The 27,775-nt window shown below is 38.1% G+C and overlaps 1 protein-coding gene across 2 annotated transcripts; it reads left to right on the forward strand.

Annotated features, from left to right (window-relative positions):
• Nucleotides 1-3,491: 3,491 nt before the first annotated feature.
• On the forward strand, nt 3,492-27,524 carry LOC132183666 (sphingoid long-chain bases kinase 1). Of its 2 annotated transcripts, none has more exons than XM_059597029.1 (9): nt 3,492-3,701; nt 3,954-4,631; nt 4,748-5,119; nt 7,868-7,961; nt 8,108-8,145; nt 16,449-16,595; nt 23,574-23,673; nt 25,621-26,561; nt 26,987-27,524. In XM_059597029.1, exons 2-9 carry the CDS (start codon nt 4,137-4,139, stop codon nt 27,134-27,136), a joined length of 2,337 nt encoding a protein of 778 aa, XP_059453012.1. In that variant the 5' UTR covers nt 3,492-3,701; nt 3,954-4,136; the 3' UTR covers nt 27,137-27,524. The 2 variants fall into 2 exon arrangements, with proteins under 2 accessions (XP_059453012.1, XP_059453013.1); XM_059597030.1 differs by having other exon boundaries at nt 3,978-4,631.
• The last annotated feature ends 251 nt before the right edge of the window (nt 27,525-27,775 follow it).

Genomic DNA, 27,775 nt, shown 5'->3' on the forward strand with positions numbered 1-27,775 from the left:
AATGCAATAATTTGGTAGTTTGGGGGGCTACTTTATCACTTTTGAAACATTAGCGGGCTAAATCAAAAACGGCTGGTAGTTTGGGGGGCTTTTTTATATTTTTCCCTATTATTCTTGTAGGTGTGCAAAGCGCATTCAAATAATTGTGAGCGTATTTGAGAGAGAGAGAAATACCTCTCAAGATCTGCTGACGAAACAGTCAGATGACAAAAGGGGCACATAGCAACGATCAATGAACTCATAATACACTGTCTTTAGTTTTGATAATGCTTCTACTTTGGATCGGCTGAGAAAACTTCACCACAAAGAAGCAGAAGATAATCTAATCTAGAATGCGTCCGCCACAGATTCGCGTTCTGGTTACTGTTACGAGCGTTGTCTTACTCAATTTAATTAAACTAGATTCTCAGTCTAAAAAGGGAAAGATCAAATTTAGTCTATAGGTTTTTATGTGTGTTTCAATTTAGTTTATGGGTACTCAAACAAAACAACAAAAAAAAGAGTTTATGGTTTTCAATTTCTTTTTTTTTTGAGAAAAAACATAACATTTTATTCAATAATATCACGAGCATAAAGCTCTTACATCATAGAGCAAAGATCTGAAGCAATCATAGCATAAAACTATAAGATTACAATGTTTAGTACAAGATTCGAGACCAATTCGCTAATCCATGACTAAAATTAGATTTAATACTAGATCTGTGACAAACAGACGGATAGCAATTATTTCTCGACCCTAAGAGCGGAAACACTCTCACGCCGAAAACTCTTCCTCCTCGGATAGCATAAAGCTCTTATATCCATAACCCAAAAATCTGGACCAAAACTAATTAACCCAAAGGCGACATAGATCGAGTGAGAGAGGAAAGAGCCTTATTACAAGCCAAACAAAACAGGAAAATTAAACAATACAAAGGAAAAACACACGCCAAAACACAAATACATCTTAAAGAAGCAACAGAATAAGGAAATAAAACATGAAAAAAAAACAGTACACTCCGATCATGCACATGCCGGGAATCGAAAACTGAAAATCGAAGGGGCGTTGGAAGCTCATTGCGGCAGGGACGAGTCGAAAGGCCCAACAGTGGACGGTGGGCGGGGAATAGGCACGGAGAAGACCAGCAAAGCAGGACCTGAAAACAACCACAAGCAAGAAAAAAGGGAAAAAAAACAACAAGGAACCACCAAAACAAGGAAAATGAGCACAAAGTGGGAAGACGGTAGCCGGACCCGTGCAGGCTGGAAACCGCCACATAAGGGGCGTGGGAGCTCAATGCTGTGGGGACGCATGAAAGAAAACCCTAATAGCGGGCAGCGAAGTGGCAACACAGGTCGGCGGCGACCACAGACAAAATCCGAATCCACAAAGAGCCAAAACAAGGCCAAGGAACCCGCTGTAGAAAATGAAGGTGGGACAAGAAAAGTGGCAAGGAGGGGGCAAAAATGGAGAAAACAGAGGGGGAAAGGAGCAGCAAAGAAGGGGAAGAGAGGAGGCACCGGAGCTAGGGCATCAGGTAAATAACTAGCATCGAAGCGAGGAGGACGAGGGGAGGAGAGAGGCAGCCAAACGACCAACCCTCCTCCCCTGTGTAGCTGAAGGGTTTCGCTTTTCTCTCTTGCTGCTAGAGAGAAAAGAGATGGCTAGGTTTTGGGTTTTCAATTTCAAATAAATTATTTTGTCAACATACCATTCAATTAATTAATGAAGTGTTATGTCAGATCAATCAATGATGCCACATAGTTTTTATCCAATATATCATGTACAAATTATGAGAAATGCTAGGGGTTAATAAATTTTTCATATTTTGCCTATATTTTCTTACAATCAACCATTGGATCTGTAGACTTATATAAATTCAACATAAGTCAATGGTGAACTCCACAAATTTAATGGTTGATTATAAGAGAATATGAGTCAAATATGAAAAACTTATTAACCCCTAACGTTTCTCTACAAATTATATATACACATGGCATATTTACTTTAAATAAAAGAAATTTAAAAAATGAAGTGGGCAACCATCCTTAACTTGCGAAGGGGTCTGCCTATCACCATGAGGGGTGGCAACCTCTCTCTCATATGAAGAAACCAACATTTATAGAGGAGTGTGACCTCTCTTTAGTGTATTTAACGATGTATATAGAGTTAATGTTGACAAGTATTTTTTAAAATTAAGTAACATGTTTTTATGGTCTATGGTTCACATATATGAAGTCAATATTAATTTGTATATGATTTACAAATTTTAATTTTTGACCATTAAATGAAGGACAAAGTTTTCCTCCAAACTAGGTTGGGGGAAATTTCTCCAACCTAGTCTCTAAAATTGACATGTGTCCTCAAACATGTGCTTCTCACATGTTTTTTTTAATACCCTAATTTCCACAAACTATAGTTAACTCCACCGTTAGTTTCTCTCTCTCACGTTCTCTCTCTCTCTCTCTCTCTCACGTTCTTTCTCTCTCCTTCCCCTCCCACACGAGACCAAGCTGTCTTTCCAACCCAAAAAATCTCTCCGTCTTTACGGAAGAGTGTTTTTTTTTAAAAAGAAAAGATTTTTAAGAGGGTTGATTGGGTTTTCTTAAAAATTTAACAAAAAATAACAATTGTACTTTCTCTTTTTTTAGTCGGAAAAGATAACAAAAAATGCTCAGATTGAAGAATAATCTTTATTTGTTAAATAGATGGTTTTGAAAATTTAAGAAAAACCCAATCGCCCCTCTTAAAAATCTTTTCTTTTTTTTTTAAAAAAAACCTCTTGGCAAAGTTTCAATGAAGAGATTTTTTTGGTTGGAAAGACAGCTTGGTCTCGTGTGGGAGGGGAAGGAGAGAGAGAGGACGTGAGAGAGAGAGAGAGAACGTGAGAGAGAGAAACTGACGGTGGAGTTAACTATAGTTTGTGGAAATTAGGGTATTAAAAAAAACATGTGAGAAGCACATGTTTGAGGACACATGTCAATTTTAGAGACTAGGTTGGAGGAATAGCTTGGAGGAAAACTTTGTCCTTAAATGAATAATATTAATTTATTTGAAATTAAGTGGTTTCTTGTCCATCTATAAGGACAACCTTGCCTTACCGAGTATTGCCATCTATGTCTCGTGAGAGCGGACGGGCGACCTTCCCTCTCCTGTGGGGGGTGCCCTCGTCACTACTTAAGAGTGGCCGACAATTTATCTATTTGTATTTATTTTTACCATTTTGTTTAAGATAGATTTATAATTTAAAATAAATGTGTTGTGTAGTACATATAGTTGAGAATCCTATGCCATTAATTGAGTGGTTTGATATGACACATGAAGCAAAATTTAAATATTTAATTATCAGAATAAAAAAGAATCCAAATTTAAATCGCACAAAAATTTAGAGATTATTAGATTAAATTTGATTTTTCTCATAAGTTGGTTGCCGCTGTTATTTGTCTTTTGATCTTAAGAAGCACCAAGTATAAAACAGAAGTTGGTGGGGGCGAACCGGTTAGCTCATGTTGCCTATACGTGAGAAAATACGATATGAATAGCCCGAGGAAAGAGGGGACCCCATAGCCTTAGGTTTAGTCTTTCTCTGCGACTTTTGCATTTCTTCTTCTTCATCATCGTCTCACAAAAAAGACATACCATACAAATATTTACCACTCCGAGGAGCTTCCGGTGACTAGGATCTGCTGCACTCCTCATCAATTCATCTTTCTCTCCCTCGGTAAGTCTTATTCCTTCTGCTTCTTCTTGGTGTTTTTTTTCTTTCTCAATTTCTTAATTCTCAAATTCTCGGATGGAGTGGCCCTCGATCTGACCGATCCCCTTACATTTCTAGGCATCCAATCCTCACGTACTTTCGTTCAATTTAATTTAATTTAATTTTATTATGTTAGGTACCCAATGGATAATGTTGTTGATTGATAATATTATTCTCTCTCTCTTTTTTTTTTTTTTTTTTAAAAAAAAAAATTAGAAAAAAGAATGTGAATTTGTGCAGGCTGATCTGATCTTTTATGCCATTGCTGGGTATCGTTTTCGGATTGGATAATTATCATCATCATCTACTTCTATCCAGCTCAAGCAATATATTTGTTCTCTGTTTGTTGGTAAGAATACGAATATAACACGAGCATAAGAGAGAGAAAGAGAGACAGATATGCAGAAGAGTGGGAGTCTTTCCAGGAATAGTATTAACACACCGTCGGCTTTGAGACTGGTCACTCCTCAACAATCCCTGAGGCGCTTGGGTTTGTGTTCCCAAATCGCCACAGGGGGTCAGCACTCCTCCCCTATTGTCTTCCCTGAAAAACGTAACAAGGCCAAGGCTTCTTCACGCCGCAGCAGCGAGATCGGTGCTCCCACCCCAGCAACTCCTACTGATGATCCGGACAAAGCCAAGACCTTCGAGCACAGGATTGACATGGGAGGACCAGCAGCTGCAGGCGGAGATGAAAAGTCTGATTTGTTGGGATGTGTGGTCTTCTCGGGAAAGCTAGTTTGGGATAAGAGGAGGACCTCCAATAAGAATGCCACCGATGTACAGCAAACCTCTGCTACTGATATTACCAACCAAGAAGCAGTTGATGCTAAACTTACCAGCAGGGCTTTAGTTTGGGGTTTTCACATGCTGTCTCTTGATGATGTCGTCTCCGTAAGCTCTTTCTTCCATGCCAGTAGATGCTAGTAGAAAAGATTTTTATGACTGCTAGAGGTCTCTTTCAGCTTTGGCATTCAGGACTCAATAGTTTCCTTCAATGACTTTGACAGGTTTCTTACAATGTTGGTCTCAGACATTTTACCGTGCATTCATACCCATTAAAAAAAGGTTCATGTGGCCTCTCTTGTTTTATCAAACCTCGAAGAAGTCGCAAGGATTTTCGCTTCTTGGCTCCTACCACTGAAGAAGCAGTTCAGTGGGTTGGTGGATTTGCAGATCAACAGTGTTTCGTTAATTGTTTGCCTCACCCTTTGGTTTCTTCAAAGAAGCAGGCTTCTTCAGAATTACTTCCACCTGATACTCCTCCTGAACTACTCTTCAAATGTAAGAATCCGCCGAAAATGCTCGTGATATTAAACCCACGGTCGGGACGTGGTCGTTCTAGTAAAGTTTTCCATGGCATTGTGGAACCAATATTTAAGGTATTTCACAAACCGATATTTAAGCTACACTTCCATCTGTAAATGCTCTGATTTTTCTGCTTGTTGTTGAGATGGTTTAGTCATATTTTTATGCAAACTATCCACAAACAATTAGGGTGGGGGTGGGGGCAAGAAAGAAGTGCCTTCCTATCTATCTCCATGCGTACAAAACCCTTAATTGTCTTATATAAAAATGTATTATAGGACTTCTTCTCTTTGATCTGAACTGCTATTGTTATTTTGGATTTCCCTTCTACTGTTCCACCCTTGATCAAAAGATGAAATAGCTCTTTGCGGATGGTTTCTTGTATATGCTTTTAACCATTTTTATCACATGATTTATTGCTTAAGAGGCAATGGTTTTATCTTCACTTGTGACTCAGTTGAGCCTAACATATCTTAGGAGCAAGCTCATGGTCATGAGTTCTATATATAGTAAACTGAGTGAATATTTTGTGATAATTTTTCCTTGTTATGGAGTAGATGACAATGGATGACTCTGGGGTTCTTGGATTCGAGGAATGGGTTTTCAAGAATTATGTGAATGTGGGAACCAGCATTTCAAAGTTGTTTGATGTGCGATGGAAATCGTTAAAGGAAATTTTTCAAATTTGTACCAATACCTTGGATAAGATTGCCTGGATACCTTGGTAGTTTTCCACATAAGTTTCGAGGATTGCATGACTCCTTTCTGCATGATTATCTGGGAACATGAGGCTGACTCACCCAGAGGTAATTGATGGTGTTTGGGAATAACCAAATCAGACCTTTAAAATTGAACAAAAGACCATGGTTTCTGTTGTAGCTTTAGTTTGTACTATGTTTTATCTTTGTTCTTTTTCTTTTTCAATGTCTTCAAATAAGTGAATTGCTTCATGAACTCCAGATAAGCATTTCCTTGCTAGGATCTTTCGGAGGTTTAGACTGTCTTCTACACTTGCCATTTTCACATGATTATCACTTTTTGAGAAAACATCTTAGGACCCCACCCTGCCTTGCCCTGCTCTAACTGGTGGGTCTGAGAAGGTTGTAAACAGGGTAGGATCAATTTTGGGGAGAAACTAAGTCAGGCTCCATTTGGGGCTGGTTTATGGTTGCCCTTCCCCATAAATGAGAATACCCATGATATATATTCTAATATAGATTTGAAAAGCAAAATTGAATTTACTTACTAAGACTTAAGACTTCAAAATCTTTGTATTCAAATTTAACCTGTAAAATGACCAAAACTTTTTATTCAAAGAGGTCCAATCTGTCTCATTTCTCCCCCTACCCTAAGGAAGACTAGTAGCTGGTTTTGGGGAAAAAGTTTTAGCTGTTAGGGGCAGTGATGGAGAATTACTACCCAGCCCTTTTTACATTTATACCCTGTCTTATAATTCCTCCTAAACAGATCAGAATCTTCATTACTTCATTGCAAAATTGCTAAGACACTGCTATGTTTAATAGAATCTGCTACAAAAGCCAGTTAACGGGGGTATTCCTGCATTTGACATAATGTACCATCTATCCACACATTACTCTGGAGAAAGATGCTTGGGAACACTATGCAGCACATTTAGGAAGAGAGAGAGAAAGAGGAGAGAAGAAAGAGGAGAGAAGAAAGAGGAAGTAGAATGAAGAAGATATAAAGATTGTTTTCATCATCCTCATACCTTGTCCATCTCCTTGTCATCATAATTGTCAATCCGGTGGGTCATAGTGGAAAAAGGACCAACTTAGCACAAACATGCAGTGCGAAGACCTTGCAAGCCTCAAGTATCTTGGATGGTGGCTCACTGTTAGCTTGTTACTCATCATGGCCTTGCCTGCCACTCATGCCTCATGACTCATCGAGTCCCCCTATCTTGACCTAAAACAGGCCATTAGAATGAAGGATATCCTACAATGAGACTTGACAAACTCTGCTTGACAAAAACCCATAGCAGCAACATGTGTATGCTGGGTTTCCTTATGGGAACAAGCACCAATGTTGATCCTTTAGTCCCCTCCCAATGGAGATATTTGGCGCCAAAGTGGACACATGCCTGACTGCCTAGGCTCACACCAAGGCCTAGAGATAGCTCACTTAATGCCTTCTTCACCGTGGCAATGGGGATAGTGAAGAGCTGAAAACCATGCTCCCAACTAAAGTGTGTTCTGGGCAAGAACTGATTCAGGAGAAGAACATTAGTGTGGATTTATTATTCCTAATGGAAAAGGAAAAACCCAATCTTGTTTTCGAAAGGAAAACTAATGTATAAATAATAAATCCACACTAATATTCTTCTCCTGCATCAAAAACTCAAGTGGCTAAGGAAACCACAGTATGCTTAAGCAAAAACAAACCTTGTTTCCACTTAAAAGTTCTGCATTTGGATTCTGTTTCTTCAGATCTGGGTCTAATACCTTGTTTTAAGATGTGCACTATAATTATGAAACTACCACTTGCAACACCAAAGGCTCCAATTCCAATGCTAGCTCCCAGTTAAGGAATGAGCTCATAACATTGGGTAAAAATATGTTATGCTAGTAACACTCATGGTGTAAGATTGTGACGATAATCATCACCATTATCGTTCCTTCCTTTTCTCTAGATTTTTGTTCTCCTATATTTTTCTTCTTGTGTTTTTTATGAAATTTAGAAACTACAGAACCTGACCTTTATGGTTGAAGTAGTAGGTTGCTATAATCCTATTATATTTAAGAAAAGATTCTTTGAATTTTTTGTCTGCATTCCTATTCATGTGGAGGTGGAAACTGTGACAGCTTGCAGGGTTTCAATTGAAGGTTATAAAAACAACATCTGCTGGTCATGCTAGGAAACTTGCATCCGGTGTTGACATCAGCACTTGTCCTGATGGTACTATCTCTTGACTAATCACATCATAGCATCTCTTTTATTTGCTTTTGCTTATGCATCTTGATTATGTTCATCATCTTGAATGTTTTCATAAATGTGTACACATTTTACCTTTTTTTTTTTCTTTTTTTTTTTTTTAATTCCAGGAATCATATGTGTGGGAGGTGATGGGATTATTAATGAGGTAAGTTATTGGCAGTGTTCGCTTTTCTTTAGTTCTATTGCATATTCCCATTTTCTTTTGCATTTATTACTATTTACAGTTCTCTCGTACAGCTTCTAGTTTCCTGGAATTCACCATTGAACCATATCAGGTCATTACCTTGGACCAATTGAAGAAGCTTAACTTTTTCCAAGCATACTTGTACGAGTCATAAGTATTGTCAAACTATAAAATCAATTGAGGGATTGATTATTCTTGAGCTCATTAAAAACAAATTGATGATTGGAGATTGATGTGGTCTTTTTGTGTGCAAAAATATCAATAATAAAATTATGGGAAAAAAATAAAAAGGCCCCCCAAACTACCAGCCATTTACGATTTATCCCCCTAATGTTCAAAATGTAATAAAGTAGCCTCCAAAACTACCAACCAGTTGCAATTTGGCCACGCCGTTAGTCATCACCGTCAAATAAGATGAAAAATTCAATACGGCGTAGTTTTGGCAAGGTTAAGTTACTAAAATGTCATTTTGGGAAAAAAATCAATTTACAAAAGGCCCGCAAAACGACGTCGTTTGGCAAACCCTAAAACAAATAAAAAAATAAATTAAAAAACAAATTAAAAATTAATTAATTAAAAAAAGGGGTTGTGGGGTGACCGGCGAGCCACCCCCAGGCCATGGGATCCATCCTTGATGATCTTTGATGTCGCACACGACCTTTAGGGACATCATTGGCATTTCATGCATCCTTCCGTGGGGGTGCTGTCACTGGTAAAGTTGGTAATGCACTTGACCATAAAGGAAGCAAAGCTCTTAAAAACTTGTGTCGAAATGGACCGACAAATGAGAAACCCACAGGAAGATGACAAAGTCTATTCAGTCCTAGAGTTGGATGGCTTTGTTTGCCACATTTTCTGTGAACAAATGTCTTGATGAAGAGAAAAACAACTTGAATTCAATTCTGGAAAGCTATCGACTTACCCCTTTTAGCATACTTATTACAATTCCCATCTTCATCATCTGCATAATATGAAATTTCAGAGTTTTGCTGTTCAACTTGAATGAAACCTTTTCGGGTTGTAGCACCAGGGACAAAAATTCGGCCATTGGAGGAGAATATAGAGGACCAGAGAGAGAGATGAGCCACCCCCAGGCCTACGGGGTGGCTGCCTAGCCACCACCATGGCCTGGGGTGGCTCGCGGGCCACCCCTTCTAATTTTTTTTTTAAAACATTGATTTTTTATATTTTTTAGGATTTGCCAAACGACGTCGTTTTGGGGGACCTTGTTTTAATTGATTTTTTTTTTCCCAAAAGGGCATTTTAGTAACTAAACCATTTCAAAACGACATCGTATTGCATTTTCCATCCAATTTGACGGTGTTGACTAACAGAGTGGTCAAATTGCAACTGATTGGTAGTTTGGAGGGCTACTTTATTACATTTGGAACATTGGGGGGCTAAATCGTAAATGGTTGGTAGTTTGGAAGCCTTTTTATATTTTTCCCTAAAATTATTACTCGCAATAGAACGAATCCTTGTAGGATAGGGCTATATTGAGGGTGTCGAACCTCAAGGACTGCACGTGTGTTGTTATTAAATTCTTTAGGATTAATTCTAACTTAATCTAAAGAAGATTGTTCTTGTTGAAAACTAAATGCATAAACTAGATTGTTTTTGTGATGAGAGGAAGAATAAGGGGTTGACTTCACCACTAACCGTATAATAATGGTCAATCATATTTTAATAAGAAAAATTCATTCTATGCATAATAAGACTCGTGTCACTCGAGTAGTCAAGAAAATATCATTATTAAGAAATAAGTATAATCCATCTTTGGTTGGTACGGACCGTCTGCCTAACCTTTAGATGCGGTACGATCCGCCTTCCCTAGGTATGACCTATCAAATCTTTTAATAAGTTACACATAATCAATGAATAAGCATAAATTATCTTCGGTTAGTACGAATTGTCTACCTAAATTATACTAAACTAGGGTGTAGACAAATTTACCTTTCCTAGGTATGACCTATCAAATCCTATTGATCATGTGTCAATTGAAACTGTTGCATAACAATCATTCATATAATCACAGAAAATATAAAGGATCGAGTTCAATCAAGATAAAAAGCTTTCTAAGACAAGAGAAGAATTTCATAATGATTGAATATAAATATTAAAGGTCAATTCTCATAGTTGAACAACCATCATGCATATAGAAAAACCAAAATTGGAATACAATTAAGCCATTTTTACTTGAAAAGGGCTACATCAATACCCTATTATAGATTTAGTTGCTCATGCTGGTACTGGGATGGTGTTCTATCATGTTCATCTTTTCTTCAACTCTTCAAGCCTCCAAGAAGATCTTTCTGTGAATTATTTCTCTAAAACCAAGCACACATTTCTCTTGAAGTTTGAGGCCTATTTATAGTAAATTCTAAACCCTAGGAGCTCGGGGAGTCCTAGAAATGTTGGATTTTCATCCCCTAGTCGAATTAGGAGACCTAGGCTAATTTTTAAAACAATTCCGCGTTTCTGTCCTGCAGATCACCCTGCGTGCGCTCGAGCCCAAGGAATGGTGCGCTCGAGCGTAGTGCTGAGTGTGATCGAGTGCAGGTGTGATTGAGCCCAATGGTGCTAAGCTCAATCCCTCTTGCTGCCAATGCTCCCTAAAGTGTGTCTTAAGCCCAAAATCAATGGAATTTCTTGCATCTTTATTTAGAACCTGAAAAATAATAAAATAACACAAAATCAAACAAATAACAATGCTAAGGAATTAACATATAGGAGTTAAGGGGCTTGAATGTGCAACATTCGGCGCTTATCATAGATGTAGGTTGATAAATTGAGTGTTAAAATAAGTCTAAGGTTTCGGTTGTTTGGCTCATATTCTAGTTGGTTACTATCATTATTAGTGTTCTTTTTTTCCTTCCAAGAGACGTTTGGTGTTGAATTCTAGGCTTTCTAATCACTGTAGTTCGAGAAGTTTAAAAATCTTATTCAATCTAGCACTTTGGGGATGCATTATACTGCCAGAAATATCTTCCGTAGTTCTTGTACTTGTGGATGGCTGGTCTTAGTGGGACAACTAAACCCAACTATCCACGGACACATATGATCATCTTGAGTAACAACCTATCCTTGAATGATGTCAGCATCAGTCAAAGTTGTAAATTCTTGGCGATAAGGGAGCAATTTCCAGGGTATTGTTCTTAACTACTACTCCTGAGGCAACTCATGTTCTATTTGTTTGGCACCTGTCATGGTGTCAATTATTTAGTGGAGACTGGCCCCCTCACGCATCAGTTGCCTAAGATAGAAGCGCTATGTATCTTATACTTCATGTCATGATTTTTGGTCCTTGATTAGGGAAAAAAGTAATGGGCTTCAATGAAACAACGGTAGATTAGCTTTGTGCTTCATAGAAAATGTCTCATGATGGTCAAGCACTTGTTATACGGGTTAAATATATATTTTTTTAATTTTCTTGATCTTTTGTCTTTTTTGGGTTCAATGTTTTTCTTGTACACTTCATGTGTACTTAGGTTGCACCCGTTTGCTCTTAATAAATTTTGAATGCTTATTAACAAATGATACATTGGTTATGTAGATAGTCTTCAGAAATATATAATTGATAATTAGATGTGTCTAGTGAAAATTTTGTAAATCTTTCCTTTGGAAAGCACAACAGCTTTTCACAAACAAGGACAATCTCTTAGTAGCACATAGAATTGGGAAAGGTCAATCACTTGAGGAGAGTCCTCTTTGCAAGTGGTATTTATATACAATATGTATCAAATAAAAGAAAGGATGAGCTTGTATGGCTTCATAGTACTATGCTTGAGCCCTGAAAGGCATGTAAGCCATAGGCTTTTGCAATTGGGCCTATATGTTTAGTGAGGGGGTATGGATTTTTTTATATAGAGGAGATCAGAAGACACTATTCTTGTTGAAATGAATCTCAGAGAAACCTTCCCATTCGCAAAGCATGTAGAGAGTCAATTTTCTGGTTGGTTTTGATTGATTTGGTTCAGTTTTAGGCTGACACATATGGTGTTGCACCCTTTTTTTTTAATTAATTTATTTATTTATTTTATAACATAGGAGAACTTTACTCAGATTAATTGCACGTCGCAAACGCATACTGTACAATAATCCTCACCGTTAATCAAACTCTTACGTGTAACTGACCTCACCCGCCATAACCAGTTACCAGGTAACCCAAGAGCTTTCACCCCTGGCGGGCGAAACAGTTTATCCTCATGCCCAGGAGGCAAATTGGTGTTGCACCCTACTTGTTGCAGAATTGTTGATGATTAGTTTTAGGATCTTACTCCCTGAAAGGAATAGTCAGTGTGGAGAAATGATTGCTTAGGACCAGCAGTGTCGGAATGGGTACTATAGAAAGTGATTGGTTTTTGTCATCATTTGGGATTGTCATGCGAAGGGGAGCTTATGGCTTTGTTTACAACCATTGAGGTTTCGGTTATTTATGAAGCCAAAGCCTCTATCTTGGATGAATGAGGGAGACAAGCATCTAAGGGTTTGCAGTCTTGTGCGGAGTTTGTGGGGTTGCTAACATGTAGACTAGTACTGTTTAAATTTTAAAAGGGCTTCCGGTGGGATTCTGATTTATGTGGGATAGGAGGGTGGTTGGAAAAATTGAAGAGTGTGTGGGCAAGTTTAGTTCCTTCAGAAATGTTGATAATCGTTTTACATGGGCTTTGGCCGGTGTCTCTGGACCTAATTTTGATTGGGATTGAAGATTTCTATGGGATGAGTTGGCTGGATTACTTTTTTTTTTTTGATAGGTAATAAGGAGTTTTATTGAAAAAGAAAGAGAGAAGAAAAAGCGGCTCTAAAAGAAGAAACCCCAAAGCACACCCACAAAAGCCCACGAAAGGAACCCTAAAAAACATCCGAAAACCCCCCCCAAAGGGGCGCAACCCTAATGCACAAGAAGTATAAAAGGAGAGCGCCTAGGAACACCCACAAGAGACCCAAGCTCACAAGGAGCACCCACAAAAGACCCAAACAGACTACATCCCAATAGTCTTGCTCTTCTTTCCCTGAATAGGCCCACTAGCTGTACCATAATTAATGGAGCTCTCTAAGTTTAGCAGCTCTCTCTTGCCCTTCATCCAAGGTCTCCTCCCTTCAAAGTCCCGCATCACCTCCTGCATCCTCGCCAACTCCTCAGTGCCATTCGGGGGGAGTGCAACCTTATTAGCCCGACGTGTTTGCCATAGTGCATTATGGGAGATTTTAATGTCACTCATTTTCCTATCAAGAGACAGGGACCCAACTATGATGAAATTCGCAGATTTCATTTTTGACTAGGGTCTCATGGATATTCGTCTTGTTGGTGATAACTTCACGTGGTCAAACAATCAAGGGCCTCCTTGGTCTAGAATAGAAAAATTTATAGTTTCTTCTTATCGGGAGGCCTAGTTTCTGAAAGTATCACATAAAAGATTGCAAAGAGTTCTCATATAACTTCCCTATCCTTTTGGACTATGGAGACTTTCATGGAGGTAAAAGGTATTTTAAGTTCGAGAATATGTGGTTGAAATAATGGTGGACTTCTTGCCACTTTCAAGGTTCTCTAAGTTTCATTTTGGCTTGCAAACCAAAGGCCATGAAAGTAGATTTAAAAGTCTAGAACGGGGAGGTGTTTGGCAATGTAGAGAGACAGGACAAAAAAACTTCTTTTGGATGAAATTTGAGATCTTGATCTTCTAGAAGAAGAGATAGCTTTATGCGATGAGGAGAAAGTGAGAAAGGCTAAAGCTATAAATGATCTGTAGAGGTCTACTCTTATAGAGGAGTGAGTTGGAGGCAGAAATTGAGGGCTTTGTGGCATAAAAAGGGTGACAAGTGCACAAAATGTTTTTCACCGAGTGGCAAACTCGATAGAAGAAATAATTCCATTGAATCTTTGATGGTTAATGGTTTAGTTTCTATAGATCATACTAAGATTAGAGAACACATTGTTCGGTTCTATGATAGTTGGTATATTGAATAGTATAGTTGACCCAAATTGGATGGCCTTTCTTTTGATTCCTTCGGTGAGGTTTTAGGCTAATTAGTTGGAGAGGGTGTTCGATGACGACAAGGTCTTTGAGGTGGTGAAAGCCTTAATGAATGGCTTTCTATGGCTTTCTTCCAAGCTTGTTGGAAAGTCTTAAAAGAAGATATAATGAATGTTTCCTAGGATTTCCATGCTAGAATAAATATTAACTTAGCTAAATCAGAATTGGGACCTGTTGGTAATGTCCATAATGTAGAAGATCTGCCACTCCGCGTAGCATAACCCAAGACATTTATTGAGAAGATAGTCTATTTGGGATGGCATTTATTGAGAAGATAGAGTGTTGTATGGCTGACTTGAAGTGGCTGTACTTGTCTGAGGGTGGTAAGATTACATTGGTTGAGAGCACACTCTCTAAATTGCTTACTTATTTTTTATCTCTTTTCCCCCTCTCGTCGGGCATTGCCAATCGTATACAGAAGCTTTATCAGGATTTCTTGTGGGATGGTAATGATGAAGAGATCAAATTTTATTTGGTAGGTTGGAACAAGGTTTGTTCTCTGATTTCTAAGGGGGGTTGGGGTTCTTTACTTTGTTCTTCGATCAGCTGTATTCCATCAAATTGAAACAAGATGGTGTAGAACAGCTTTATGGGATCCCTTCCAAGAGGGGGCGGTTTGAGGTTGAACGTTCTATAATGTTTTAATCCCTCATGATAGCACTCCTTTTCCTTGGAGGTATATTTGGCGGAGTAAGGCCCATTTAAGAGTGACATTCTTCGCTTGGTCGACTGCTTTAGGTAAGATCCTCACTTTGGATAACTTAAGAAAGCGGCATATCGTTAAGTTATCCAAAGTGAGGATCTTACCTAAATGCGGAGACCTTCTCCGTGCAAGAAACGCCGGGACTGTTTTGGGTCCGTAAATGCTTTTTACTGTCCTCCTGAGGTGCAGTAGGGGTATTGGTTATTAGGGCTGATGCTGGGCTATTGTGGCTTTAGTTTTGGGTTCTTTTTTGGGTTTATTCTGTTTGGCTATGGCTTCTTGTTGGGCCTATTGGGTTGGCTTCTTGTTGGGCCTCTTGGGTTGGGTCTTCTTGGGTTGTGTTTATGGGTTTTGTGTTGGGTACCTATGTATACTCTCTTGTGTACTTAGAAGCGTATTGCGTTTTTTTTTTTTATATATATATAACATTACTTACAAAGAAAAAAAAAAATTAAATTTATCGTTTAGAAAGCGGCATATCATTGTGGTTGATTGGTATTGCTTGTGTAAGAAAAGTGGGGAAACCGTTGATCATCTTTTACTCTTTTGTGAGTTAGCCAGTGGCTTATGGAACTCTATCTTCGGCTTTGTTCGGCCTAGCTTGGGTCATGCCTCGTTGAATGAGAATTTTCTTCATTTGTTGGAAAGGGAAGTTTGGTAGCCCTCAAAGTAAAAGTTGTTTGGAAGATGCTTCAGCTTTACTTGATATGGTATATTTGAAGAGAAAGAAATGATGGAAGCTTTGAATATAGAAAAAGGGTAGCAGAGTTAAAGGCCTTCTTCAATTCCCTTTCTAGTGGATAACTACCTATGATTGTTTTCATATTTGTAGTTTCCATGACTTTTTTTTATTATCTTTTATCTTTTTCTGGTTAGGTGCTTCTCTTGTATACGTCCTCTGTACTCAGGTGCACCCTTTTGTTTTTAATGAAACTCAATTTCTTGTTAAAAAAAATTGGAGAGAGAAACAATCTAAGTTTTTAATATTGTGGGTGGACAGTGATGGAGTTAAAGTTCTTCAAAACTCTTTACTGTCAGCCGGTTATGATTGTTTACATATTTCTAATTTTCCTGATTTTTTTGATCTTTTGTCTTTCTGGTTTGGTCTTTCTTTCTCTTGTATATTTTCTGTGTACTTGGATTGCGCTCTTTTGCTCTTAATAAATTTCAATTAAAAAACAAAAAGAAGGATCTTACATTTCTGGGCCTTGATGTATTGAAATAGAATATCTAAGCCTATAATGCAATATACTTTTGCATTCTTCCTAGTGCTCAAGACCGTGCAGTAGTTTTCCTCTTTGTTTCTATCTGAGAAATTTAAGCATCTATTTCTCCTAGTTTCATAATGTTAATATTAAGATTAAGGTGTTCTATAGTCAATGTTTTTCTAGACAAATTTTATATCAAGGACCCCTTTTTTCATGTGTACGTGCTTCTAAGAAAATTTGTCATGCTTATCAGGGTGCTAGTTCTTAATACTTTCCTAGTGTAGATACCATGTCCATACTGTTTTCTTTATTATGCAGGTTCTAAACGGTCTATTAAGTAGGGACAACCAGAAAGAGGGAATTTCTATACCAATTGGAATTATACCTGCTGGTTCGGACAATTCATTAGTTTGGACTGTTCTTGGAGTCAGAGATGCTGTTTCTGCTGCTATGGCTATTGTGAAGGTAACTCTTTTCATTGAATTGGATGGTATCAGTTTAGAACTTGCTGGTTATTATAAATAATTTTCTTATGACAGATATGACAACCTGGCAATTCACTTTAATGCAATCCTCTTTAATTATTCATTTGGTTGTCATTTGTCAAACAATGCCATTATAGTGATTATAGTGACTGCTATTATCACTGTTTTAACTTTTATTAATTTTTTCGGTTTGATTGATGAGTTACATACACATCCAGTTGGTCTTTAACCCACAACTCCAACCTCCACCCCGTTCTTACCAGGGGAGGATGTGCCAATTGAGCTACAGCTCATTGGCATGGTTTTATCTTTGTTATCATCATTCATCATTTCATGGTATGGGTCCTTTAATATTATTTATATGTTGTCCTCTCTTGTTAGGGTAGGGATACCCTAATAAATGGAGAAACATGTTTGAAATGACAATATTTTTAACAAACACCTAACTACACCTATGCTAACACACAGAGAAAATAAAATACAAAGATAGAAAGAATCTAGGTGTCTGGGAAAGCCAAGACAGAAAGTATGACATAACCTTGTCGGATTCTATAAATGCATAATTATCATCAGCCCAACCTGGAGTGTTTACACAACTAATGTAGTAACAACTGCCATAAACCATTGTTTGGCACTCATTATTGATCATTCTGCATTAGTAATCAACTGTGAGAATGATGGGAGAGGGTAGTAGTACAGGTGTCAGATTATTTCACCACAAAGGAGCAATGCTATACAGCACAACTAGGTTGGATTTCTGAAAGATATATTTGACTTAAATTTCCCAAAAGATGGTCACCGTTGCCATCAATACTCTTGATTTTTTTTTTTAAAAAAAAAAATAAGTAATTGAAATATCACTAAATAGTGAAAGACACAACCCAGGTACATATGAAGTACACAATAGAAATACCTAAGTAAGAGAAGAAAAGAGAACAAAGAAATAATAAAAGCTAATCACAAACGGAACTAAAAACGCAGGTGTCCAAATATACAAAATACAAAGTATTAATAAGCTCCACCAACATCCTCGTGGTCCTCAAAACTTCTATCTTTGTGTTCCCTCCAGAGACATCACAAAAGACAAGAAGGCATCATCTTCCAAATAGCAGCATTTTGAGAGCTACCACACATCCACCAACAAGCATACAAATCAACTACTCCTCTAGGCATAATCTAAGAAAGCCCAAAATGACTGAAAAGTGCGCTCCATAATGCACAAGTTACCTCACAATGGAGAAGAAGATGGTCCTCGGATTTTCCATCCCTCTTGCACATATAATACCAATCAACTACAATGACATGCCTCTTCTTTAGATTGTCCATGATAAGAATCTTTTTTAGGGCTGCCAACCAAGCAAAAAAAGTGGCTCTCAATGGAACCTTGGTTCACCAAATACTCTTCCAAGGAAAATGAATGCCACCATTACAAACAAAGACCTTATAGAAGGAGCTAACAACAAGCAACCCCTTTTTAGAGGGGATCCACCAAAGCTTGTCATCACCTTCCCGTCTTTCTCTAATAGAGTACAACAAATTAAAAAATGAGGCGAAGACATTCACCTCTCAATCATGAGTTGCTCTAACAAAACTTACATTCCACTAATTGGATCCACCAGAAAGTTTTGAATGAGCTACTTCGGAAGCAAGCAAAACAGGTTGGCGTGTCAGATTCGGGTCGACCAGCTTGACCCGCCGACCCATTTAGGGTTATCCCAAACATGACCCGTTTAGCTAAAAGGGTCAAACAGGTCAACCCGAACACAATACGCTAAATTACTACGTAACACGAACCATGTGACCTATTAGTTAACGAGTTGCGTCGGGCAGACACAAAACGACCCAACCCTGATTTTTTTTTTCCCTATGTTGCAATCATTTCAAAATAACAAAGATTGGATATAAGAGGAATCAGAGACATTGAGTTTAAGAACTGAAACAACAAAATCAAGAAAATGATGATGGGAAGAAGCACAACACCGATAGAGTCCTCCCCATGCAAACCTGCCATCAACTCCATGGCTCTCTCTAATCACTGCAACCACAATTTGTCCAACATGGAGTTGGGTTCTCTTATGGCCGTCTTGTCAAAATCTCCATCACCCACTTGCAAAGGCTCCTCCTCTAGCCCTCGAGACTCCAAAGCTTGCTCTCCAAAACCAGAAATATTATGCTCTCAAGTCCCCATTGAGTTTTCCAATGTGAGAAACCAATGGAGAGACCGAGAGAGAGGGAGAGCAAGAGATCGGAGACGAATGTTTGCAGTCGACGAAGATTGAGAGAGAGAGGGAGTATGGTCTGGGAGAGCGGTGTTGTAGATTGAGAGACAGAAGACTGAAGAGAACCATTTAGGACTTTAGGGAAACTTAAAATTTACTTTATATATATATATATATATATAACGGGTCAACACACGGGTTCACGTGTTGACCCGTGTGACACGTTTATTAAACGCGTCATAAATGGGTTGACTCGTTTATGACCCGAACCCATTTAACCTAAACCCTAACCCTAAAACTACGTGTCGTGTTCATGTCGGGTTCGCAGGTTAAATTGTTAGCCCTACACTACACCACAGATCATGCTAGAAACTCATCTCGGTGCCGTCTCCCACCTAAAATCTGGTGTGACTTGCAAACGACCCCCTACCCTTCCTGATATTTGTCCATCACCCCACCCCATATGACCCAAGCGGTTCATTGGAACACTATCACCCTACAAACTACCAAATTTATAGTCAACCGCAACTCTCCACCACGCCTCTCTCTCATGCACATACTCTAATCAAGAGTATCAATGGGTGGCCACCATCGATACTCTTGATTATAAATCAAAGATGTATAGGGGTCATTAGTATGGCTTGCAAAGGAGGTTATCAGCCAAAAACTACCACTTTTTTTTTTTTTTTCTTTCTAGAAAGAATAGCATAACTGGCAAGAAAATGTACATACTTCTACAACCGAATCTAGAATTTACATAAAGATGGAGGAATATGATTGATTGATCAACACACTTGCAGAAACATTTGGAATTTCTAGGAACTACTTGTGTTTTCTGGGAATATGCAGATACATGGTGAATTGCCACCTTGGTTAGATTCTTAGCATGTTTGACGCCTTTTAATGTGATTATATTACTTTTAAAAAAAGTTATGGGGTTCTCTCTCTCTCTCCTGGTCGTGAGAGGATGATTGAGGGGTAGATGTGGGTTGTCTTCTTGTGGGTGTCATTTTGTTTAGTGGGACTTAAGGGCGGCGGAGAAGTGTGTGGGGGTTTTCGTTTTCGTTTGTAGTTTTTCTTTTTGGGTTCTTGCGGGTGTCTTTGGCTAGGTTTTCCCTGCTCTTTTTGCTCTTTTGTTTGGTGGTCCTTTTGTATACTTCCTGTGTACTTTAGGGGCATCTTACACTTTCTATAAATTTCTGATTACTTATAAAGAAAAAAACTATGTAATCTAGTTTTGTCCACTACTTGACGTAGCGGAAGACTAAAGTAACTAACCAAAGAACAACGTCTTTGATTCTGCAAGGAGAAGTATCTTTGTCTTCTACCCAAAAGATAAAAACAAGCTCGCAGGCTAAAAGAAAGATAAAACTCCGCAAAGTATTTGAGAGAAAATTTTCTAATTTGATAATGATTCAATGAATTGGTTTTACATAATAAGCTAGGCTATTTATAGGAGATAAATACTTGTAGAGAAAGTAAACATAATCCTAGTAGTAATAGTAAACCTAATCTTAGTAGCAATAGGAAACCTAATCCTAATAAGGAAAGGAAAATAATTAAAGCAAATCTAACCTTATTAAGGAAAGGAAATAAAGTCATAATAAAATAAAATAAAATCCTAATATAAAATTGACAATCAGCAAGAATCGTGAAAAATCTTTCTTTTTGTACTTTCATTGTTTGAGAACGGATAAAATTATGATAAAGCGCCACTACTCCAATATTATTTTTGATATTTTTCTTTTTTCGTTTTTACCGAAAATATAGGTAAATATCGTCCTACATCAGACACCCCCACTTGAAAAAAACTCGTCCTCGAGTTTCCTTCGGGATATAGTACGAGAGGCTCCTCTGAAGAAAGGTACTTGGAGAAATCTGCATAAATAGCATCAAGATACAATTTTTCCTTTTCGTTTACTTCCATAAAAATTCCTCCAAGGATTTCTTCATGGATGTCATCTTCAACTTCATCGTTTTCTTCAAAATAATCTTCAATTTTTGTGGTGATAGTGATGAGTTGCACCTGTGGTGGAGGAGGTGGTGGTTATTCTTCCACTGGTGTAGTCATTGGAACAAATAGTTGTTGCTACACAAATTGTTTCTCTGACAACAACTCCACTTTTTCAACCAATTTAACAACCTTTTTTTGATAAGTAATAAGAAGTTTTATTAAAAGCGTAAGGCGCCCCAACGTACACTGGAAGTATACAAGAGAAAACACCTAACTAGAAAAAGAAAAAAGAAAGCCGTAGCTCACCCACAAAAGAACCCCAACACATCCACCCAAAAACCCTCATAAACAAAAACCCAAAGAAGCCCAAAACCCTCAAAACAAACACGAATCGTTACATCCCAATAGTCTTGCCCTTCCTTCTCCGAGGAGACGCGCTAGCAATGCCCTAATTAATAGAGCTTTCTAAATTTAACAGCTCTCTCTTGCCCTTAGCCCTAGGTTGTGCGACCTTTATTTCCCGAAGGAAATTCTCTATCACCTCATTCAGCAACACCAACTTCTGATCATCTTCATCGCCATCCAGCCCCTGATTAGGATGATCGGGGGATAGCTTCCCATTGCGTGCTACCTGATTTGCCCGACGAAAATCCTCCTCCATGACCTTCAAGCTCGCCATATGCGGATCATCGTCCTTTACACCTGCCCTCATCCACTCAATCAGCCACTTTTGGGGTTTGGTCAAACCATTTTCACCAGTTATGGTGTCAGAAATGCCTTTGATCCTAGGCTGTGCAACCTCCACTTCCGGAACAAAATTCCCTTTCTCCATCGAACTTATGCCCCTCATCGGATTAGTGTCCTTAGGAACAGGCTTCAATGTTTCACCATAATTAACAATTTAACAACCTCCACATCCTTTTCACCACAATTAATATTCTCTTCATAGGTTGAGTACCTATTTGGAGATTTATGAATATAGTTACGAATAGGTCGAATGTGACTTCCATCAATGTTTCTATGATTTCGAAAGGAACCCATCTGCATACGTTCAAACGTCTCCCATAACTAGCATATCTCATGTTGCACTGTTTACCGAAACTCTTGAAATTCGGCTCTCCAAGGAGCCTCTGATCGCTTGATGTATCACTAGTAGTCGAATCTCGAAACAACATCTCTCTCATGAACAGCGTCGTTATAGATGTTGTTGTAGTACAAGTTGGCCATCGAATCCGGATAACACCGGCTTGGATACCCCATGAATTTGGCTCTCGAAAGAGCCCTTTCCTTACAAGCGGTGTTGTTGGAGAAGTTTGTCACCGTTACGCTAATTGGCCACGATCAGGATAAAGTCTGCTCTTATACCAACTGATGTAGCGGAAGACTAAAGTAAGTAAGTAACTAACCAAAGAGTAGTTTATTTGATTCTGTAAGGGGAAGCGTCTTTATCTTCTACCCAAAAGTTAAAAACAAGCTCACAGACTAAAAGAAAGATGAAACTCCGCAGAGTATTTGAGAAAATTTTCTGATTTGATAATGATTCAATGAATTAGTTTTACATAATAAGCTAGCCTATTTATAGAAGAAAAATACTTGTAGAGAATGTAAACCTAATCCTAGTAGCAATAGTAAACCTAATCCTAATAAGGAAAGGAAAATAATTAAAGCAAATATAACCCTATTAAGGAAATGGAATAAAGTCCTAATAAAATAAAATAAAATTCTAATATAAAATTGACAATCAGCAAGAATCGTGACAATCTTTCTTTTTGTACTTCCATTGTCTGAGAACGGGTAAAATTCTGATCAAACGCCATTGCTCCAGTATTATTTTTGATATTTTCCTTATTTTCGTTTTTACTAAAAATATAGGTAAATATCGTACTACATCACTACTGCCCATTAAATGTGACCTTTGACGTAATTGAGAATGTAAAATCCCCTTAAAAGTTATGTATGAAAAGGGGGTGGGGGGGCGCGAAACAGCTGCAGCCAAATCCAAGCACATGGATTCTCACTTGCTGGACAAGAGCCAAACAGAATTTTGGGTCAAACCAGTTGTAATGTTCTAACAATGGCACCACCTGGATCTACAATGTAACTGTTCTTTTTTTGTTAGCGTGAAAGTATCCTTTGTTAGATGGCCCAAATGAAGCCCTTTCTAGGTCTTTTTGTGAATTGGAAATTATTCATGATATTGTTGATCTACAATGAGAAACAAAGTCTGCTAGTGTGCTGGGCAATTCTTAGCACCAACTTCAAAGATTTTATTAGGACTTAAACTTGTTTCTACCTGAAGTTTTTATAAATGATTGGAACTGATTTCTTCTCTACTTGGGAAGAATAATCTTGCCCAATCTTGCCCAGCTGGTTTTATTCTGTGCAAAAGTGTGAAAAATATTGAACTTCATAAGAATTTTGCTGACTTGTGTTGATGTAGCAACTTCTTCTTTCCCATTTGCTGATGTTTTTGCTGCTTTATAGTTCGATAGATTGCACATCACTGATGAATATCAATATCAAAATGGCTTGAATTTCAGTGATTTATGATAATTGACGATGAGTTTCAATTTTGGTCGCATCATTTTTAACCTTTCATACCTATTGTTACTTAAAAATTGGAAGCTACCTAATTATTAGGTTTTTTTTTTTTTTTTTTTTTTTTTTCCTTCAAATTCTGAGCTTTTAGAGATTCGGATTTTTAACTTCTTGTCTGTAATGTTGTTATAGACCTTTGGTGAAAATGCATTAAACCTTCTCAGTGAATTTCTTTTGTTGGTCTCAGGGAGGTCTTACCGCTACAGATGTTTTTGCTGTTGAGTGGATTCAGAGGGGTGTTATTCACTTTGGGATGACAGTCTCATACTTTGGCTTTGTTAGTGATGGTAAATCATGATACTTGGAATGGCATTGTTTTAGATCTTGACTTGTATTGCAGTCAATTAATTTCCCATTTCCCCTATATTCCAAGTAGCAAACTAAGTGAAATAAAGCACATTCACTATTTTGGCTATAGAATTACTTGCCTTTTGTTTTCTCATCTTTCTGGATGATCTGTATTTGGATTTTCATGTTCGTTGCTGCTTGCTTTCTAGTGAAGTTTGACGAAGAAATGCTTTATCGCTCATGCTTTTGAAGTTTCAGATGTGTAAGCATGTCTCACACTTGAGGTTGCTTATGTCAGGCATTTACCTTATGAGTATTCATAAGCTTGCTTTATTTGTTGAAAAAAGAATTGGTGAATCAATTTTGTGGTTATATTTCACATTATGCTTAATTAGGTCCCAAGATAAGGTAAGAAAAGGGAGATATTGATTGTTTATATTCTAGACAATGACCTTTCAACAATGCTAAAATGAACCTATTAGAGTGATGATTAATTTTGATGCTGTTCCATTTGGGAGCTTGAGATCTTGTGATTTTTGCTTTAAATCTAGTCAATGGTATGAAACAATGTCTAAGCTACTTTTGTTTTTGTAATGTTGCATGTAAGACCTGTGTTCATCCTATTAAAAATAAAAATGTAAGTTTAATTGCAGTTTCCTGTATTATCTAGATGGTTATACTTTTATCAAAATATTTATTCAAAATGAACATATATAATCTTTTGATGTGAACAAAATAAGACATAAGATTACGCTTTTATATTTGTGTATCCTGATGCCTGGCCTAATAAATGTGTGTCTTTTTATTTTTTTTAAAGTAATAGAATTCATTAAAAAGTGTAGAAGCGTAACCCAAGTACATAAGAAGTAGACAAGAGAAACACACCACATTAAGCAGGACAACCATCTTCCACAACTGCACAATGAGAACTGCCAAACTGCCCTCTCCAACTGGCGAGGCCTTTTACCACTCTTCTAGGCATGACCTAATCTAACTCAAACATGCTGAAAATAATATTCCATTAAGCACTAGCAATCTTGCAGTGGACCAAGAGATGATCAATGGATTTCTCACTCTTCTTGCACATACAACACCAATCTACCACCAGGATGCAAGATATGCCTCTTCCTTGGGTTATCCATAGTGAGGATCTTCCCCAATGCTGCCAAATAACCTTATTCTGTCAAATACTCTTCCAAGAGAAAGGAATAGCATGGGGAAGTAGGACACTAGGACATTGTAGAATGATTGACATCAAACAACCCTCTCTTGGAACGGACCCAACAAAGATAATATTGCTTCTCTCTCCAAATTATGTGTCTATTGTTCCTAATTCTGGTCACTTTACATCTTCTATTGTCTATTAAATCATACAACACAGTGACGTGTGCACAGTGACCTTTGTATACAGTGACGTCTTCTTCTGTTAGTGTAAAAAGCTGTTACTTCTTAAGAGCCATGACAGCCTTCTGTTTTCCGAGTAATGTTAATTTTCTATTTATTAAACATGTAAACATAATTGAAATTCTATTTTAGCATAGTTCCCAGACCTGATATTTTATGCTAGCCTTTTTACGTGCAGGCATACTCCCTTGTTACACTATCCCATTTAATTGATGTCTCCAAGATGGGAGACTTATTCCTACTGTAATTTACTAATTTTTGTTTGGCATGCAATGCTTGTAATTAATGCAATAAGTTGGTGTTGTCAAGAACATGCCACCATGTGTTCTCCTTTGATATTCTTTAATTAGCTTGAGTGCATTTTGATACATTAGTTTAGGTTTAATGATAGACTTAGAGGAGAAACTGGAATATGATTACCAAGTAAATATTTGTTGGAATGAGTTACAGTTAATGATGATGCATTATATGTATGGTACAATATATTCAATTGCTGGTGGAGTATTTATTGTTCATTTGTCCGTATTTCCAATTTGTTGCAGTGTTGGAACTTTCTGATAAATATCAGAAGCGATTTGGTCCTTTGCGTTATTTTGTTGCGGGATTTCTCAAGTTTTTATGCTTACCAAAGTACAGCTATGAATTGGAATATCTTCCAGCATCAAAAGAGGACCGGGAAGGAAACTTATCAGCTGAGCGGGAAGTAGTTGACATGTCAGAACTGCACACAGACATTATGAGGAGATCAAGCAAGGATGGCATCCCCAGAGCCTCTAGTTTATCTAGTATCGACTCAATAATGACCCCTAGTCGAATGTCTGGAGGAGACTTGGATACAACCTGTAGTAGCACTCATGCCAGCACTGAACCATCTGAGTATGTGCGTGGCCTAGATCCAAAAGCGAAACGCCTGTCATCTGGGAGAAACAATGTAACAGCAGAGCCCGAAGTTATTCATCCTCAGATTCCTCTATCAGCGACTCCAAACTGGCCAAGGACCAGGTCGAAGTCGAGGACCGATAAAGGATGGACTGCATTGACTGCCACAAATGACGCCTCTAGATGTTCTTGGGCCAATGCTGCAACAAATGATAAGGAGGATATTTCATCGACACTATCTGATCCAGGTCCAATATGGGACACTGAACCAAAGTGGGATAGTGAGCCTAATTGGGATGTAGAAAATCCAATTGAATTGCCAGGACCATCTGATGATGTAGAAACAGGAGTGAAAAGGGAAGTCATGCCTCGATATGAAGATAAATGGGTTGTTACAAAGGGGCAATTTCTTGGCATTCTGGTTTGCAACCATGCATGCAGAACTGTTCAAAGTTCTCAGGTGGTGGCACCAAAAGCTGAGCATGATGACAACACCATGGATATGCTCTTGGTTCATGGGAGTGGGCGACTGAGGCTGTTGAGATTTTTCATACTGCTGCAGATGGGTCGTCACCTTTCATTGCCATATGTTGAATATGTAAAGGTATAAGCATTACTCCAGCAGTACTTTTGGTCTTAATTTTTTTTTTGTTGAGGGGGATTTTAAATCAGAAAAATGACTATGACATTGTATCAAGCTGCATTTCTTAAATTTTACTTTCCAGTTGAAGCAGACTGCTAGCAACACAGTTGTCAGTAGTTTAAATGGAGTAGATTAAGTTGGGTGTAGACCTTTATGGTGCAGTTGCATGTTGGCAGATTTTTCCAGTCCCCCTTACAATCCAAGACCTCAGCCAAGGCTTCTCCCTTTGCATGTTCTGTCGTTGCATAAAGTACTGCACGACATGTACACTGGGGGGAGGGGGTGAACATGGGATTTTATGTGTATTCCTTGTGTAGGAGCATGATCCTTAGCAGTACATCAATTTGGTTTGGCACGATATAACTCAAGTTTCCATTTGATTGCAGGTAAAGTCGGTGAAGATTAAACCAGGAAAGCACACTCACAATGGCTGTGGCATTGATGGTGAGCTTTTTCCCCTTAATGAGCAAGTAATTTCTTCTTTGCTTCCCGAACAGTGCAGACTTATTGGTCGCTTCCCTGGACATCATGTATAAAAAAATTGTGCCTTCTTTTTGAATTCTTTGATGGCTTCTTGGGACGTCATTGCTTTGTCAATTGTGGTTGTGGAATATAGAGAAAGCACCCATATAGCAGATTAGAATACCTTTTGCTGTATTTTGTTAGCCTGCTCGCTATTGCACCATTGAACAGCTGAGGTCCTTGTAAATTTTTTGTTCGGTTATGTGGTTGTTCATTTGTTTCATTCCTTCTACTCTCATGTATCTTTGCCCTTCGTTTGCTGCCTTGTGGAAGCAGCTCAATGTGTTGCAACTTCTGGGTTTTTTTTCTTCTTCTCATTTTCCCCCCTGTGATCGTCTTCAAAATGATCTGGAGATATTTGTTTTGTAAAGCATTTGGTTATTGATTCACCATTTCTCTTTATCTGCTTCTTCAAGATGTCGCAGATATCTGTCAGTTTATATATAGATACACGGAGTAATGCAATGTACCAACTTTTCATTTGGTCCCTCTGTCCACTATTTGTAAAGAAAAAAAGTTTCATCCAGATGAAAAATTGGTACATAGCATTACTCAAATACATGTGCGCAGACACACATTCCCATCAGCTCCACCTTCCAGAATTGAATCATAGTTATATATGGCGGTGTTGTCGTGCACCATGTATAAGTGTG

Source organism: Corylus avellana, chromosome ca6 (assembly GCF_901000735.1).
Source record: "Corylus avellana chromosome ca6, CavTom2PMs-1.0".
Classification (NCBI taxonomy): domain Eukaryota; kingdom Viridiplantae; phylum Streptophyta; class Magnoliopsida; order Fagales; family Betulaceae; genus Corylus; species Corylus avellana.

Coding starts and splice junctions, on each gene's coding strand:
- LOC132183666 (XM_059597029.1), top strand. CDS start 4,137: ATGCAGAAGAGTGGGAGTCTTTCCAGGAATAGTATTAACACACCGTCG. Junction 16,596..23,573: donor CTGCTATGGCTATTGTGAAG/GTAACTCTTTTC, acceptor TGTTGGTCTCAG/GGAGGTCTTACCGCTACAGA. Junction 23,674..25,620: donor CTTTGGCTTTGTTAGTGATG/GTAAATCATGAT, acceptor AATTTGTTGCAG/TGTTGGAACTTTCTGATAAA.